This window comes from Schistocerca serialis, chromosome 9 (genome assembly GCF_023864345.2).
Source record: "Schistocerca serialis cubense isolate TAMUIC-IGC-003099 chromosome 9, iqSchSeri2.2, whole genome shotgun sequence".
Taxonomy (NCBI): domain Eukaryota; kingdom Metazoa; phylum Arthropoda; class Insecta; order Orthoptera; family Acrididae; genus Schistocerca; species Schistocerca serialis.
The window spans coordinates 18,196,915-18,212,655 of NC_064646.1; the positions used below are offsets into that span (position 1 = coordinate 18,196,915).

At 45.8% G+C, this 15,741-nt stretch overlaps 1 protein-coding gene across 1 annotated transcript in view; it reads right to left on the reverse strand.

Moving 5' to 3' along the window:
* The window catches only part of LOC126419772 (fibroin heavy chain-like), an 83,143-nt gene that overhangs the window by 20,563 nt on the left and 46,839 nt on the right, over positions 1-15,741 (reverse strand). The window contains exon 2 of the mRNA XM_050086945.1: positions 11,033-11,327. Within this exon, the coding sequence (XP_049942902.1) occupies positions 11,033-11,327 (295 nt within the window). The remainder of the gene's footprint in view (positions 1-11,032; positions 11,328-15,741) is intronic.

Sequence of the window (15,741 nt, forward strand, 5' to 3'; positions counted from 1 at the left end):
TCCCACGAATTGCGTCAGTGTTTTCGTTTAACTCAACTTAGCAGGAATCCCAAACACTCAGCAGCGTTGCAAATGTGGCGGTTCGCCGTCCGCTGTCTACTTTATACACTACCGGCCATTACAATTGCTACACTAGGAAGATGACGTGCTACAGACGCGAAATGTAGCCGACAGGAAGAAGATGCTGTGATATGCAAGTGATTACCTTTTCAGAGCATTCACACAAGGTTGGCCCGGTGGCGACACATACAACGTGCTGACATGTGGAAAGTTTCCTACCGATTTCTCATACACAAACAGCAGCTGACCGGCGTTGCGTGGTGAAACGTTGTTGTGATGCCTCATGTAAGGACGAGAAATGCGTACCATCACGTTTCCGACTTTGGATAAAGGTAGGCGGTGGTGGTGGTTGTTGGGATGTTTAAGGGAGACTAAACAGCTAAGGTCATCAGTCCCCGGGTAAAGGTAGGATTGTAGCCTATCGCGATTGCGGTTTATCGTATCGCGACATTGCTGCCCGCGTTGGTCGAGATCCAATGACTGTTAGCAGAATATGGAATCGGTGGGTTCAGGAGGGTAATACGGAACGCCGTGCTGGATCCCAACGGCCTCGTATCACTAGCAGTCGATATGAAGGCATCTTATCCGCCTGGCTGTAACGGATCGTGCAGCCACGTCTGGATGCCTGAGTCAACAGATGTGGACGTTTGCAAGACAACAACCATCTGCACGAACATTTCGACGACGTTTGCAGCAGCATGGATTATCAGCTTGGACACCATGGCTGCGGTTACCATTGATGCTGCATCACAGACAGGAGCGCCCGCGATGGTGTACTCAACGACGAACCTGGGTGCATGAAACGTCGTTTTTTCGGATGCATCTAGGTTCTGTTTACAGCATCATGATGGTCGCATCCGTGATTGGCGATATCGCGGTGAACGCACATTGGAAGCATGCATTCGTCATCGCCATACTGGCGTATCAGCCGGCGTGATGGTATAGGGTGCCATTGGTTACACGTTTCGTTCACCTCTTGCTCGCATTGACGATACTTTCAACAGTGGACGTTACATTTCAGATGTGTTACGACCCGTGGCTCTACCCTTCATTAGATCCCTGTGAAACCCTACATTTCAGCAGGATAATGCACGACCGTATGTTGCAGGTCCTGTACGGGCCTTTCTGGATACAGAAGATGTTCGACTGGTGCCCTGGCCAGCACATTCTCCAGATCCCTCATCAATTGAAAACGTCTGGTCAATGGTGGCCGAGCAACTGGCTCGTCACAATACGCCAGTCACTACTCTTGATGAACTGTGGTATCGTGTTGAAGCTGCATGGGCAGCTGTACCTGTACACGCCATCTAAGCTCTGTTTGACTCAATGCCGAGGCGTATCAAGGCCGTTATTACGGCCAGACGTGGTTGTTCAGGGTATTGATTTCTTAGGATCTATGCACCCAAATAGCGTGAAAATGTAATCACATGTTAGTTCTAGTATAATATATTTGTCCAATGTATACCCTTTTATCATCTGAATTTCTTCTTGGTGTAGCAATTTTAATGGCCAGTAGTGTAGATGAGCTAAAAATTCCAATAAATCGAAGCTGAGAAATCGATGGGAGAGCGTGAAGCATTACGGCACTAAGTACTATGCTCTTAGATTGCAGGATTATTTTTCCTACTTACCTGCGTTAACTTACATTTTTCCACATATAGAGCAAGCTGCCATTCGTCACAACTAATAGAACTTCTGTCAGAGTCACCAGTTTTCCTCGTACAGTCACTCAAAAACGATACTTTCGCGTACATTACAACACCACCAGCAAACAATGGTATTTTGCTGCTCACACTGTTTGTCAGGTCGTTTACATGTCACAGTACTCAGGCAGCATACGTGATGAAACCCTTGCACCTTGTCTTTTTCTACCGGTTAATTATTACGATGTCGCTCGTAATGGGCAACGTGTTGAGGCGCGAAACGAGCGCTCGCTTGGACTACAGGTGTCGAAAGAAGTGCTGCGTCAGTGTTGTTAGGAGGCGCCAGCGAACACAGTATGTGGGCGTCGCCGCTGGCGGGTGATCCACCTGCCTCACCTCGGCTTTCCTCCCCCCCCCCTCCCCCTCCTTCGGCCCTCTACTCCGCACTCTTCCTTTTTGAACGTCCGGAGAGCGGTGCCCGCTTTCTAGTCCACACCTCGGTGCCGGGCTGCTTCCGGATTGCAGTTCCGCTATGGCGCTCACCTCAGGCGCTCCACTCTGAAACACCTACTATGTTTACATGGGGCTCCCAAAACCGGATTTCGTTAACCGATTTCACAATAACGTTTCTATTTGGTCATGTAAACACTCCAAAATCGATTCTGGAAACCCGTTTGTAGCTGCCGTCTTTCCACTTCCACAATCGATTTTCGCGCCCACGTAGACGCGCAACTGCTTTTGAAATGTGCCTGGGTCGTCAGGTTACGTCTTGTGTTTAAAATATTCGGCTAATATGGACGGAGTGATTTATTGTGCAGTGAAGGAGAAGGAGAAATATTGGACTAAGCATGAAGCTGCCTCTCGCAGATATTTTAAGTGAAGAGAAATGCCAATTGTGCTAACTAAATCAGGAACTGGAAGAGCTGTTTTCCAGACGCCATACTTTTCTTGGCTAGAAAATCCACTTCAGACCTTAACTTGTAAACACATAATCGAAAAACGGTTTCCGAAATTCGGTTCTCTTTCGTTAAGATGTGTCGCGTGTAAACGTACCGACTGTCAGTCTTCTTTTGTCTGTGCTACTCGCTATTGATTCATAAACCTACGCCTATTTGCAGTCGTGTATTCTGCCTGCGAATTTTACAGTGACGGACATCCGCAGGAAAAATTATGCTAACATTGTTTAAATGAATCCGAGCCAAATTCAGAGTAGTCTCATGCGCTATCGTCTACGCCATGCGAACCGCTAATTGTATCTGTGAAGCCATTTCAATCTGTGCGCTCAACGGCCTCGTTGGCTAACATCAATGCCAGTTAAGTCGAAAACAGCGCAACGTGTGGAATTTTTGTTCTTAACAATTTTTTCTCACCGCAAGCTACCGTGCATAACCCTTTCAAACTTTTCTGATTGTTTTCGGCCATCCTGTATAGAAGTGAATGTCGGATTCTTCCCCAGAATGACAGACGCACAAGAAATAGCGCACCGATGAGAATTTTACGCGTTTTCTCAGTGATGTAACGTTCAGGGACAGAGTGAGAAGTTAAAATATAAGACAACAATTGCATATAGAAGAAATGGTACATAATGTGCAAGAGCACAGGTGTTTTTCTTTTTTTTAATTTGTGGTGAGTTGCTATGGGACCAAACTGCTGAGGTCATCGGTTCCTAGGCTTACAAGGCTCGAACCTCCGACGGGGGGTGGGGGGGAGGGGGGAGCCGCACGAACCGTGACAAGGCACCCAAAACCACTGGGCTACACCGCGCGACGAGAACAAATCTACTAAATGGCATCGTCACGTTTTTGTAGTGCCAGAGACTGGTTTGGCCTATGAAATACGCCAGTAACTACCCAAAAGAAAGAGATTTAGGAAAGACTGACCATCGACTGGGTGAATAAGTTGTGCAGTCGCAGAATGGGACCGTAGTCCATGCTAGGAATGGATGTTGGTTCTGTTGATGGTGGTCAACATTGTATTTGAAGGTATATAATTGTCCGGCTGATTCTTAATAAATGATTACGTCAGTTCCAAATTAAAATTAATTAAATTCAATGAAATAAAATTAATGAATCTATAGGGATAAAATCTATGAACATGCAGTGACATGAAATTACATCAGTGAAATTTGGTCAGGTGTGGTAAATTTGAAATGTTGTATCTCAAGAGTAATGAAAATTTGTTCCGTAACGGGAAAAGATACATAGAATTACTACTTTTCCCACTTTTACTACACCTCAACACTTAGCGACTTTTTCACCACAAAATATAACTTTCCGTCAGCTTCACTCCTGATGCGCGTCAGGTTTGAGGTTTGTACGATTTCAATAGCAGTTACTATATCACATATAAAACATGTTGGTGTAATATTGATAAATCGTTTAATTAACATAAATATGCAAAGTAATAATTATATTTGTGTTATATTTGTGAATAATACATTGACGAAACATAGAAAAATGTCACCCTTGAAAAAGTATATGTCTTCACATTGAAGAAGTGCTTGCGTCACACAAGTAATTTAAGGTTTACAACAACAAGGAACTCTCACAACTTTGATAACGTCAAAATTTACCCAATACAAAACCAAAGTGGGCACTCACAACTATCAAGTATTGGGAAAACTCTTAGTAATCTATGCGTGTACGAGCATACAAGGGAAATTCTGTTTGTTTCGGACGTTTCGGGAAGTTACTTTTTAGGCTTCTGACCCATTACTGTAGGGTCTCTTCCTTTTCTCTTCTGACTTACACAGTTGTCTGTGATTCATTGTATTCCTGTAAAACACCTCACAAACTTCAAACCATGCCAGTCTATTCTTAATATTATCGACATACTCATTGGAAGACGTGTAATACATTTCAAGGTATTTCCTCATCTTTTCAATAAACAATGTCACATCCAAACCTATGCAACTGTGATGGTGTGACAGCAACTGCTTCTAGGGTTGTGAACGCCTGTACACAGCCCTATTGTCCCACAAAGTCAACTGCTTGGCGACAATGTGAGATCGCTGCGAGCACAGTTGGCAGCTTCACCGCCGTAGTATGCGTGGCTCTTCAACGAGCGGGAAAATGACGCTGACACTGGTGTGCATGCAGCCTATGCAGAGGACTGCGATGGAGTGAGACCGCACCTGTATATACACTGGGCAACACGATTAATACGTCAGTTCTTAGAAGCTCCGTACTTGTCTCCGAATGCGGCACGAAAGTCTGAAATTTGTCTCAAAGCTGCCTCTTAAACGGTGCAGAGGTGGGGCATCCTGCGACGTCGCCTTCAGGCTGAAAAAGATTAACATTCTTTGCTGCTTCGGAGTACGTTCAAATTTCGTCCAGTGCTTTCGAACGGTCCCTAGTGATTCCAGCCTAAGCACCAGAGTATTAGTTACGGTCGCGCTACACTGCGAAGGGATGACATCATGTTCAGTGTGGATGAAGGCACACGCTGTCCTTAGAAGGATTGAATCGTCTGTGCGGTGCCGGTAATGTCAAAGATTGGCAAGAACGTCATCCAATTGCTCATTGCACTATGAATGGTTGGTTTAGATAGCGAAATGTGTGGGAATCAATGGGCAAAGGGAGGGCATAATTTCATTGACAACTCCCAAGACCTTTGCATGTCGATTCTGAGCAGCGGTTTGTCTGAAATATTTTCCTCGATCCCTCATAAGAAAATGTTGTGATTTCATCGCAGGGTATTGCGTATTTAACTACCTTCACGGAAGCGTCATACGAAAGTGGGTAAGAGGGAGTATGGTGACGTTCCCATCTACGTTAAGAAGCTGAAGAAACGATTTAAAATTTGAGCCAGGTCCGGGATTTGCACCCAGGTCTCCTTGCTTACTATGCCGTTACATCACCCCAGCAGCATACCTATTGCAGCTGCATGTCCTGCCCTAGTCCAGTGTCAACCCTAACATGAATTGGTGTTAGGGAAGGCAGTGGCCTAGGGTAGTCCATGCATCTGTGTTACCTATTCTGCTGTGGTGATGTAGTGGTTAGCACACCTGCCTAGTAAGCAAGGAGACCTGGGTGCAAGTCATGGCTGTTGCTCAAATTTTAATTCATTTCTTCGCCGTCTTTATCGTATATAGAGTTGAGATTCAAATGTCTGAAGGAAAACTTCATAACATGAGACCTTCCGATAACCTGACATGTCCACGGAGATGTTTAGCATAATTTTGGAGAAATTTGTTGCCAATGTGACATCATTAACCTACCTTACAACTCATATGAACTTGAGAGCTCTCTTGTTTTTATTCATTTCTCACATGTATCGACAACTTGTTTGAAGCTTTGTCGAGGGCGAGGTGACGTCGCATGGCGCCACCCTTGCTCCGTGTTACAGAAGATGTTTCCAGAATGAGATTTTCACTCTGCAGCGGAGTGTGCGCTGATATGAAACTTCCTGGCAGATTAAAACTGTGTGCCGGACCGAGACTCGAACTCGGGAACTTTGCCTTTCGCGGGCAAGTGCTCTACCAACTGAGCTACGCAAGCACGACTCACGCCTCGTCCCCACAGCATTACTTGTACCAGTACCTCGTCTCCTACTTTCATATAATATCAGCACACACTGCCCTGCAAAGTGAAAATCTCATTCTGGAAACATCCCCCAGGCTGTGGCTGTGCCATGTCTCCGCAATATCCTTTCTTTCAGGAGTGCTAGTTCTGCAAGGTTCGCAGGAGAGCTTCTGTTAAGTTTGGAAGGTAGGAGACGAGGTACTGGTAGAAGTAAAGCTGTAGGGACAGGGCGTGAGTCGTGCTTCGGTAGCTGAGTTGGTAGAGCACATGCCCGCGAAAGGCAAAGGTCCCGAGTTCGAGTCTCGGTCAGGCACACAGTTTTAATCTGCCAGGAAGTTTCGTTATAGAAGATGTCTGTAGGCACTTTTGAGGCAAATTTCAAACTTCCACGTTGCAATGGGGAAAAATGGTTCAAATGGCTCTGAGCACTATGGGACTTAACTTCTCTGGTCATCAGTCCCCTAGAACTTAGAACTACTTAAACCTAACTAACCTAAGGACATCTCACACATCCATGCCTGAGGCAAGATTTTAACCTGCGAGTTGTCTTGTGACAGCCAGAGCGAGAGCACCAGCAGCAGCGAGTACTGTTTGTATAAAGCGTTTTTGTACTTATTTGCTGCGCTTAGCTTTTAAATAGTTTTTCTGGGAAAACCTAGCGTAGTTTTCGCGTCTCGTATTTCAGTGAGTGTTTCTTGATTATCAGAGTAGCTCATCAGAAGATTATCTTGGGAATTTGTCACCGTATAGAGTAGGGTAAACATAGTCATGTGTAGGGACTGTGGTTGTTGTGAGCGGACGCAAGGACAATTGGCCACTCTTCGGGGGCAGGTGGAGGCTTTGTCTGTTAGGCTCATCGAGCTCGAGGCGCAGGCGTCGGCTCGTAGTGGCGTTGGGGCAACTGTGGTGAGACCTATGCCTACTTCGGTGGCCTTGGAATCACATGGAACCCCTGATGTCGCTGCGTCTTCCGGCAGTGAGCATCTTACCGGTCAGCCATCACTCCAGGGTGAATGGCGGACAGTGGTGGGCTCGCGCGTGCCTGGCCGAAAGGCAAAGGTGGGATCTGGCCGCGTGGCAGCTGCCTTACCCCTTTCCAACAGGTACGGGGTGCTTCCTAGTGGTGATGACATCGTTTCCGAGCCACCACAGGATGCCTCGCCTGTTGGGCCAGTGGCCGATTCTCCGGCAAGGTCCCGACAGTCACAGAGGGCGGGCCTATTAGTTATAGGGAGCTCCAACGTTAGGCGGGTTATGGAGCCCCTCAGGAAAATAGCGGGTAGGTCGGGGAAGAATGCCAGTGTGCACTCGGTGTGCTTGCCGGGGGGTCTCGTCCGTAATGTGGAGGAGGCCCTTCCGGCAGCTATTGAACGCACTGGGTGTGACCGGCTGCAGATAGTAGCACATGTCGGAACGAATGACGCCTGCCGCTTGGGTTCTGAGGCCATCCTTGGTTCCTTCCGGCGGCTGGCTGATTTGGTGAAGACAACCAGCATCGCACGCGGAGTGCAAGCTGAGCTTAATATCTGCAGCATAGTGCCCAGAGTCGATCGCGGTCCTCTGGTTTGGAGCCGTGTGGAGGGTCTAAACCAGAGGCTCAGACGACTCTGCGACTATAATGGTTGCAAATTCATCGACCTCCGTTATTGGGTGGAGAACTGTAGGGCCCCCCTAGACAGGTCAGGCGTGCACTACACACCGGAAGCAGCTACAAGGGTAGCAGAGTACGTGTGGCGTGCACACGGGGGTTTTTTAGGTTAGAGGGACCCCCCCCCCCCCTTGGGCGAAACGATAAAATACCTGACGGCTTACCAGAGAGGACATTATCATCGTTGATAAAGAACGTCCGTCCTCAGAGACCAAAAACAGGAAAAGTTAACGTAATATTGGTAAACTGCAGGAGTATACAGGGCAAGGTTCCTGAATTAGTATCTCTTATTGAAGGAAATAGTGCGCATATAGTATTAGGAACGGAAAGTTGGTTAAAACCGGAAGTGAACAGTAACGAAATCCTAGACACAGAATGGAATATATACCGCAAGGATAGGATAAACGCCAATGGTGGAGGAGTATTTATAGCAGTAAAGAATTCAATAATATCCAGTGAAGTTATTAGCGAATGCGAATGTGAAATAATCTGGGTTAAGTTAAGTATCAAAGGTGGGTCAGATATGATAGTCGGATGCTTCTATAGACCACCTGCATCAGCAACCGTAGTAGTTGAGCGCCTCAGAGAGAACCTGCAGAACGTCGTGAAGAAGTTTCGTGATCATACTATTGTAATAGGGGGAGACTTCAATCTACCAGGTATAGAATGGGATAGTCACACAATCAGAACTGGAGCCAGGGACAGAGACTCTTGTGACATTATCCTGACTGCCTTGTCCGAGAATTACTTCGAGCAGATAGTTAGAGAACCAACTCGTGAAGCTAACGTTTTAGACCTCATAGCAACAAATAGACCGGAACTTTTCGACTCCTTGAATGTAGAAGAGGGTATCAGTGATCATAAGTCAGTGGTTGCATCAATGACTACAAGTGTAATAAGAAATGCCAAGAAAGGAAGGAAAATATATTTGCTTAACAAGAGTGATAGGGCACAAATCGCAGAATATCTGAGTGACCACCATCAAACGTTCATTTCTGAGGAAGAGGATGTGGAACAAAAATGGAAAAAATTCAGAAACATCGTCCAGTACGCCTTAGATAAGTTCGTACCGACTAAGGTCCAAAGCGAGGGGAAAGATCCACCGTGGTATAACAATCATGTACGAAAGGTACTACGGAAACAAAGAAAGCTTCATCATAGGTTTAAGAGTAGTCGAATCATAGCTGATAAGGAAAAGCTGAACGAAGCGAAAAAGAGCGTAAAGAGAGCAATGAGAGAAGCATTCAACGAATTCGAACATAAAACATTGGCAAACAATCTAAACAAGAACCCTAAAAAGTTTTGGTCATATGTAAAATCGGTAAGCGGATCTAAATCCCCTATTCAGTCACTCGTTGATCACGATGGCACCGAAACAGAGGACGACCGAAGAAAGGCAGAAATACTGAATTCAGTGTTCCGAAACTGTTTCACTGCGGAAAATCATAACACGGTCCCTGACTTCAGCCGTCGCACGGACGCCAAAATGGAAAATATTGAAATAAACGATATCGGAATTGAAAAACAACTGCTATCACTTAGTAGCGGAAAAGCATCCGGACCAGACGAGATACCCTTAAGATTCTACAGTGATTATGCTAAACAACTTGCCCCCTTTCTATCAGCAATTTATCGTAGATCGCTGGAAGAACGTAAAGTACCTAGCGACTGGAAGAAAGCGCAGGTCGTTCCCATTTTCAAGAAGGGTCATAAATCAGATGCGAATAATTATAGGCCTATTTCGCTTACGTCAATCTGTTGTAGAATAATGGAACATGTTTTGTGTTCTCGTATTATGACGTTCTTAGATAATACAAATCTCCTTCATCATAACCAACATGGATTCCGCAAACAGAGATCATGTGAAACTCAGCTCGCCCTATTTGCCCAAGAAATTCACAGTGCCGTAGACACTGGCGAGCAGATTGATGCCGTATTCCTGGACTTCAGGAAGGCATTTGATACGGTTCCGCACTTACGTTTAGTGAAAAAAATACGAGCTTACGGAATATCGGACCAGGTTTGTGATTGGATTCAGGATTTCCTAGAAGAAAGAACACAACATGTCATTCTTAACGGTTCAAAATCTGCAGATGTAGAGGTAATTTCGGGAGTACCGCAGGGAAGCGTGATAGGACCTTTATTGTTTACAATATACATAAATGACTTAGTTGACAACATCGGTAGCTCCGTGAGGCTATTTGCAGATGACACGGTTGTCTACAAGAAAGTAGCAACATCAGAAGACTCGTACGTACTCCAGGAGGACCTGCAGAGGATTAATGCATGGTGCGACAGCTGGCAGCTTTCCCTAAACGTAGATAAATGTAATATAATGCGCATACATAGGGGCAGAAATCCATTCCAGTACGATTATGCCATAGGTGGTAAATCATTGGAAGCGGTAACGACCGTGAAATACTTAGGAGTTACTATCCGGAGCGATCTGAAGTGGAATGATCACATAAAACAAATAGTGGGAAAAGCAGGCGCCAGGTTGAGATTCATAGGAAGAATTCTAAGAAAATGTGACTCATCGACGAAAGAAGTAGCTTACAAAACGCTTGTTCGTCCGAATCTTGAGTATTGCTCATCAGTATGGGACCCTTACCAGGTTGGATTAATAGAAGAGATAGACATGATCCAGCGAAAAGCAGCGCGATTCGTCATGGGGACATTTAGTCAGCGCGAGAGCGTTACGGAGATGCTGAACAAGCTCCAGTGGCGGACACTTCAAGAAAGGCGTTACGCAATACGGAGAGGTTTATTATCGAAATTACGAGAGAGCACATTCCGGGAAGAGATGGGCAACATATTACTACCGCCCACATATATCTCGCGTAATGATCACAACGAAAAGATCCGAGAAATTAGAGCAAATACGGAGACTTACAAGCAGTCGTTCTTCCCACGCACAATTCGTGAATGGAACAGGGAAGGGGGGATCAGATAGTGGTTCAATAAGTACCCTCCGCCACACACCGTAAGGTGGCTCGCGGAGTATAGATGTAGATGTAGATGTAAAGGTCGCGCGGCTCCACACTGTAGCGACTAGAACCGCTCGGCCACGCAATGGGGGAAAATTACGGGGTATCGAAAAAGTGACTCTTTAATTGTGTTGCGCAATGTGCTGTGAGTGCATGGCGCAAGCTACTGACCTGCGGCGAGGTCTACGCTGGTGGGGCGGAACCCGCGCCGGCCCGCAGTGTAGGAGATGCCGAGTCGGCGGCCGGAGGCGGCGTCGGTGTACTGGTAGCGGCCGCGCAGCTCGTTGCCGGCGTCCGCCTCTACGGCGTGGCTGTGGGCCGCCGCGTCGCCGGTGTCGTAGCCGAACAGGTAGCCGCCGGCCGCCTTCTGCAGGTAGTACTCGGCGCGCCGGCCCGCCGGGATGCCCGGCACGTGCCGGTAGCCGGGGGACGCCGCCGCTACGGCCATCAGCGCCAACGCCGGCACCTGCAGCCAGGCCGCAGCCGTTAACAGTTGCCTCAATGTGCGTGGTAAATGACGATGATAGTTTTACTATCGAGGCGGGTACAAAATCATTGACCGTCCCCAGGGTGCACTACACTGCAGCAGAGCTCCCTCTCAGTTCGAACTCCGTACCTTCGGTGGAGAGGGGGGGAGGGGAGGGGGGGAGCGGCTGGCAGCAGCTTAGTACGCCGCTCTTCAGCCTACAGAAGTGTTATAAACATAATAAGATATGAAACAATAAAAGCAGGTGATAAAAACGGTGACTTTTAAATTGTAAAATGGCGTAAAATTGTGGAAGTTAAAATATAAAACAAGAGTTGACGATGCTAAGTTAAAAACACAGTAAGCAGATAAGTACAATAGCAGACAGACAATAAAAAAAATACACGGCGACAGACTGGTTTCTCTTCGCAAGAGATAAAAAAGAATCACACCCAGCGACAGTATGGTTTCTATTTGCTGCACTTCGGAAAAGACGCACAACACTTACAGCTCATTTAAAACACTGCACTAAAAAGTTATCAAGGAGATGACACATCACCGCCTAGGTCAGATGGGGGGAGGGGTGGCAGCCCGGACTGAAGAGGGGGGGGGCCGGGAGGAGAGGAAAAAGCAAAAGGGGGAGGAGGAAGGAGCCGAAGGAGGTTCAAATGGCTCTGAGCACTTAGCATCTGAGACCATCAGTCACCTAGAACTTAGAACTAGTTAAACCTAACTAACCGAAAGACATCACACACATCCATGCCCGAGGCAGGATTCGAACCTGCGACCGTAGCGGTCACGCGGTTCCAGACTGAAGCGCCTAGCCGAAGGACGGAGAGGACTCATAAGATGGGGGGAGGGGGGTTGGGCAGGCCAGACACGTGAGTGAGTGGGGAAAGGCAGAGGAGGAGATTTCAAATGGACTCAGGGGAGACAAGGGAGTCAGTGAGAGGGTAGGTCGGGAGGAGGGAAAAATAGGATGGGAGGGAGGGGGAGAAGAGGGAGCCCAGGAAAAGGACAGAGGTAGGGAGGGGGAGGCGAAGATCAGAGTTGATAGGAGGGAAATTTCAATGAAAGTTGGAGGGGCATCAAAATTGGAATCTCGCACTACGATCAAGAACGAGAACAGCCAAACAGCTCGAGAGCTAGCGACAAGAGTCCAAACAGACCCATTACGAAAGTCGAAAAAAAAGAAAAAAAGAAATGTCGTCTTTACCGCCGATGTATTGAGCAAAACAATAGAGTTGTACACCACTAATCATTAAAATGGCATTGTGCGTACACAGTATTGGACAGCTGAGTAGAACCAGGTATGCGAGGCAAATGTTGTACCTCAACATCTCTGTCATTATTGCTGGTATTGGTGAGATAAAGTTGACATTTCGCGACTTGTAGCTGGTTCCCTCCAATCAGGTTGCTCAATGTCACGCGGATCCGTTAACTGTTGCCAAACTGCCACAACAATTACTTCACTTCCAATTCCTTATCCTTTCTTCCTTACGTGTTTGGCTCCCGAATCCTGGGTCTGTCTGTCCCTTTCATTTCGTATTTCATCACACATGGAAACCACATCAAAAACAACACACACACACACACACACACACACACAGATACATACACGCACAACGATGCTAACAAAATACACAGCACTACTGGATCCTTCCACCCAGGACGCTATTCAGCGTCATTTATACAGCTATTATAATCAAAGAGATCGGCTTATATTAGATAAGCTTCACATGACATAGCACGAAGCCGAATTTTTTAAGGCTGTCAAGTAGTCGTGGCAAAGCAGACACCAAACTCATAAATACATGGGCAAGTGCACTGTAATGGAGTAGCGTAGTGATCTCTGTACAAATGTTACTTGTAGGAGGGCCAAGGTTCGAATCTCGTCCAACGCAGCTAAATTTTCTATTTGTCTTAACCTTGTAAGAAAACTTTGATTATAATTTATCTTAAGTTAACTTGCTTAAATACGTTTTCTTTGTTTCTAATACTTCGCTGCGTCACTTTCATTATCGTATAGACCTTTGTATTTGCTCTCATTTTTCTTCCTATCTTTTTTTTTCGTTTGGAATCTGCTTTTGCCTATAATATGCAAGAAAGTGCCAACCGGAACTTCTCATCAGCTGGTAACGCGGCATCCCATGTCGCCATTGTGAGGGTAGTTTCAGGAAACCAAAGACAGGGATAATTACAGTTTTGTTTTGCCGCTAAAACTGAAATGCTGCTGTGGAAGATGGCTATGCAAACAAACACATGGTGAAATTTTTCTATCTTGAGTTTGCTCGTAAGGATTAGCTTTAAATGCTCTGAACAAACCAATTGTGAGTTTAGGTCTGCCGCAGATTGTTGATCGCCGTTTCTCGGTGAGATTGCACATCACAAGATTGTGATAAGGTTATAACACGAGTTTAAATGAACGGTTACGAAACCCGCTGTCTGCCGCAGTTCAGTCATTGGTCATTTAAAATCACCTGTGGACCGAGCATTTCCCGTTTCTGTCATACGTCGCGTTAGCCGCTTCCAACGCTGCTCCGCGTTACACATTAACAGCATTTCTGAAGAGACCCGCCGTGTTTGTATGTCGCCTACAATCAGCTGTAGCCGGCAGCGGATGTGGCGACAATGTAGCGGCAAGTGACGGATGTCAGCTACCAAGTAATTTTAATCGGACTGTAGCAGCGGCCTTTTCGGGAAGTTGTAGGAAATCTTCAGTATTGAAAGCCTGTTTTTTTCCCTTGTAGACTTTTTAATGTTAGTGCTGAAAGCTTCTCCGGTGATGACGTCCTGGGAGCAGAGTTTTGAAGTGAAACATTATCTGCTTCGGAACAGGTAAGTAGGTAATTCGATGAAGCATATTTTTCAGTGTGATTCAATGTTCCTGGGATTAAAGTACTGTGAATACTAATTTTCCGACGCCATGTTTTGTTCAGTTTTGCACTCTAGGACAAAAATGGGTACAGCAGACAGAGAGGAAAAAATAAATAAATAAAACCACAAGGCAAAGCCCCACAAGATGTTGGCGAGACTTTTCAAGATTACGTCCTTTAAGTTAAGGTGGGCCAAGTCAAACTTTCTGAATCTTGTACTACCGAAAAATTTCGAGAACCACGGGATGAGTTGTTAGCTGTTGCTGGGACTTCAGAAATGACATCTGGCGAACTAACTGCGGCTGCTGGAACTTATGGTACGCCTCTGTCATTCTCTGTGTCACCAAAGCTTCCAGTGCCTTCTCCAAAGGTTGGCTTGATGGACAATAAAAGCAACTAAGCAGAACGGTAATACTGACCTGCACTCCCTAGAAACATTGTTTCGTACCTGAAGAAAAAGCAGGAAAGAGAATGAAGAAAAGAAAAGCATAGGACGTAAACCTTTTAGGGGGAAAAACCAAAGGGCCAAGCATTAAAGAAGACACAGAAGCAGAAAACATCATTTGGAAAGAGTAGACGGGCTTAAAGAAATAGAAGAAAACAAGATTTTTTGACTTCATCGTCAGAGGAGGACAGAGATGGAGCCATCATGTTATGAAAAAATCTGTATTCAGACTCATAGTCGAAGGAGGGATAGAGCCAGAGTGTATCTTGTCGTATCTGGACTCTTAATAACGTGTGTTTTTGTTTTTTATGAGAACCAGTTACTGCGAACTTTGCCTATATTGCAGTAATATTTTGAAAATTTGTTATTTATCAAAAACCAGTTTTGGTACTAAAAACAAATGGTTCAAATGGGTCTGAGCACTATGGGACTTAACAGCTGAGGTCATAAGTCCCCTAGAACTTAGAACTACTTAAACCTAACTAGCCTAAGGACATCACACACATCCATGCCCGAGGCAGCATTCGAACGTGTCACCGTAGTGGTCGCGCGGTTCCAGACTGAAGCACCTAGAACCGCTCGGCCACACAGGCCGGCACTAAAAACAGGTTTATGGTATCCCGTGTTGGTATTTTCAATGATTTATGTGTTATAATATATTTTTTTGCAGGAGAACGAAACATTTGCCTTGTTTTCTAGTTTTTCCAGTCATATAAATAGTTGACCCATTTTGCCACATAGGTGGTGCTACACTGGGTATTTTACTTCTAACGAGATTATTATTTTTGTGCTGAGGTGGTTTATTACAAGCTGAAACCGGACTAGTATCATGTTATTAAATATGCAAGAGGTATGATTAACCGTAATTGGGACACACACTGATCATTGAAAGTAAGTTGTGCTGAGGCGTTAATCATTCGTATATCCCAATATTTAGTACACTTTGCTACAAACAGTTCTCATGTTGTAATGTTAACGCTCAGCACTGTACGTTGCATCGAGCTGACGTCGCCCCGAACTCCAGCACCTAAACAGTGTCTACATGCTACACACTTGGCTGCAATCGCAGCGGACACTATGTCCCAGGGATAAG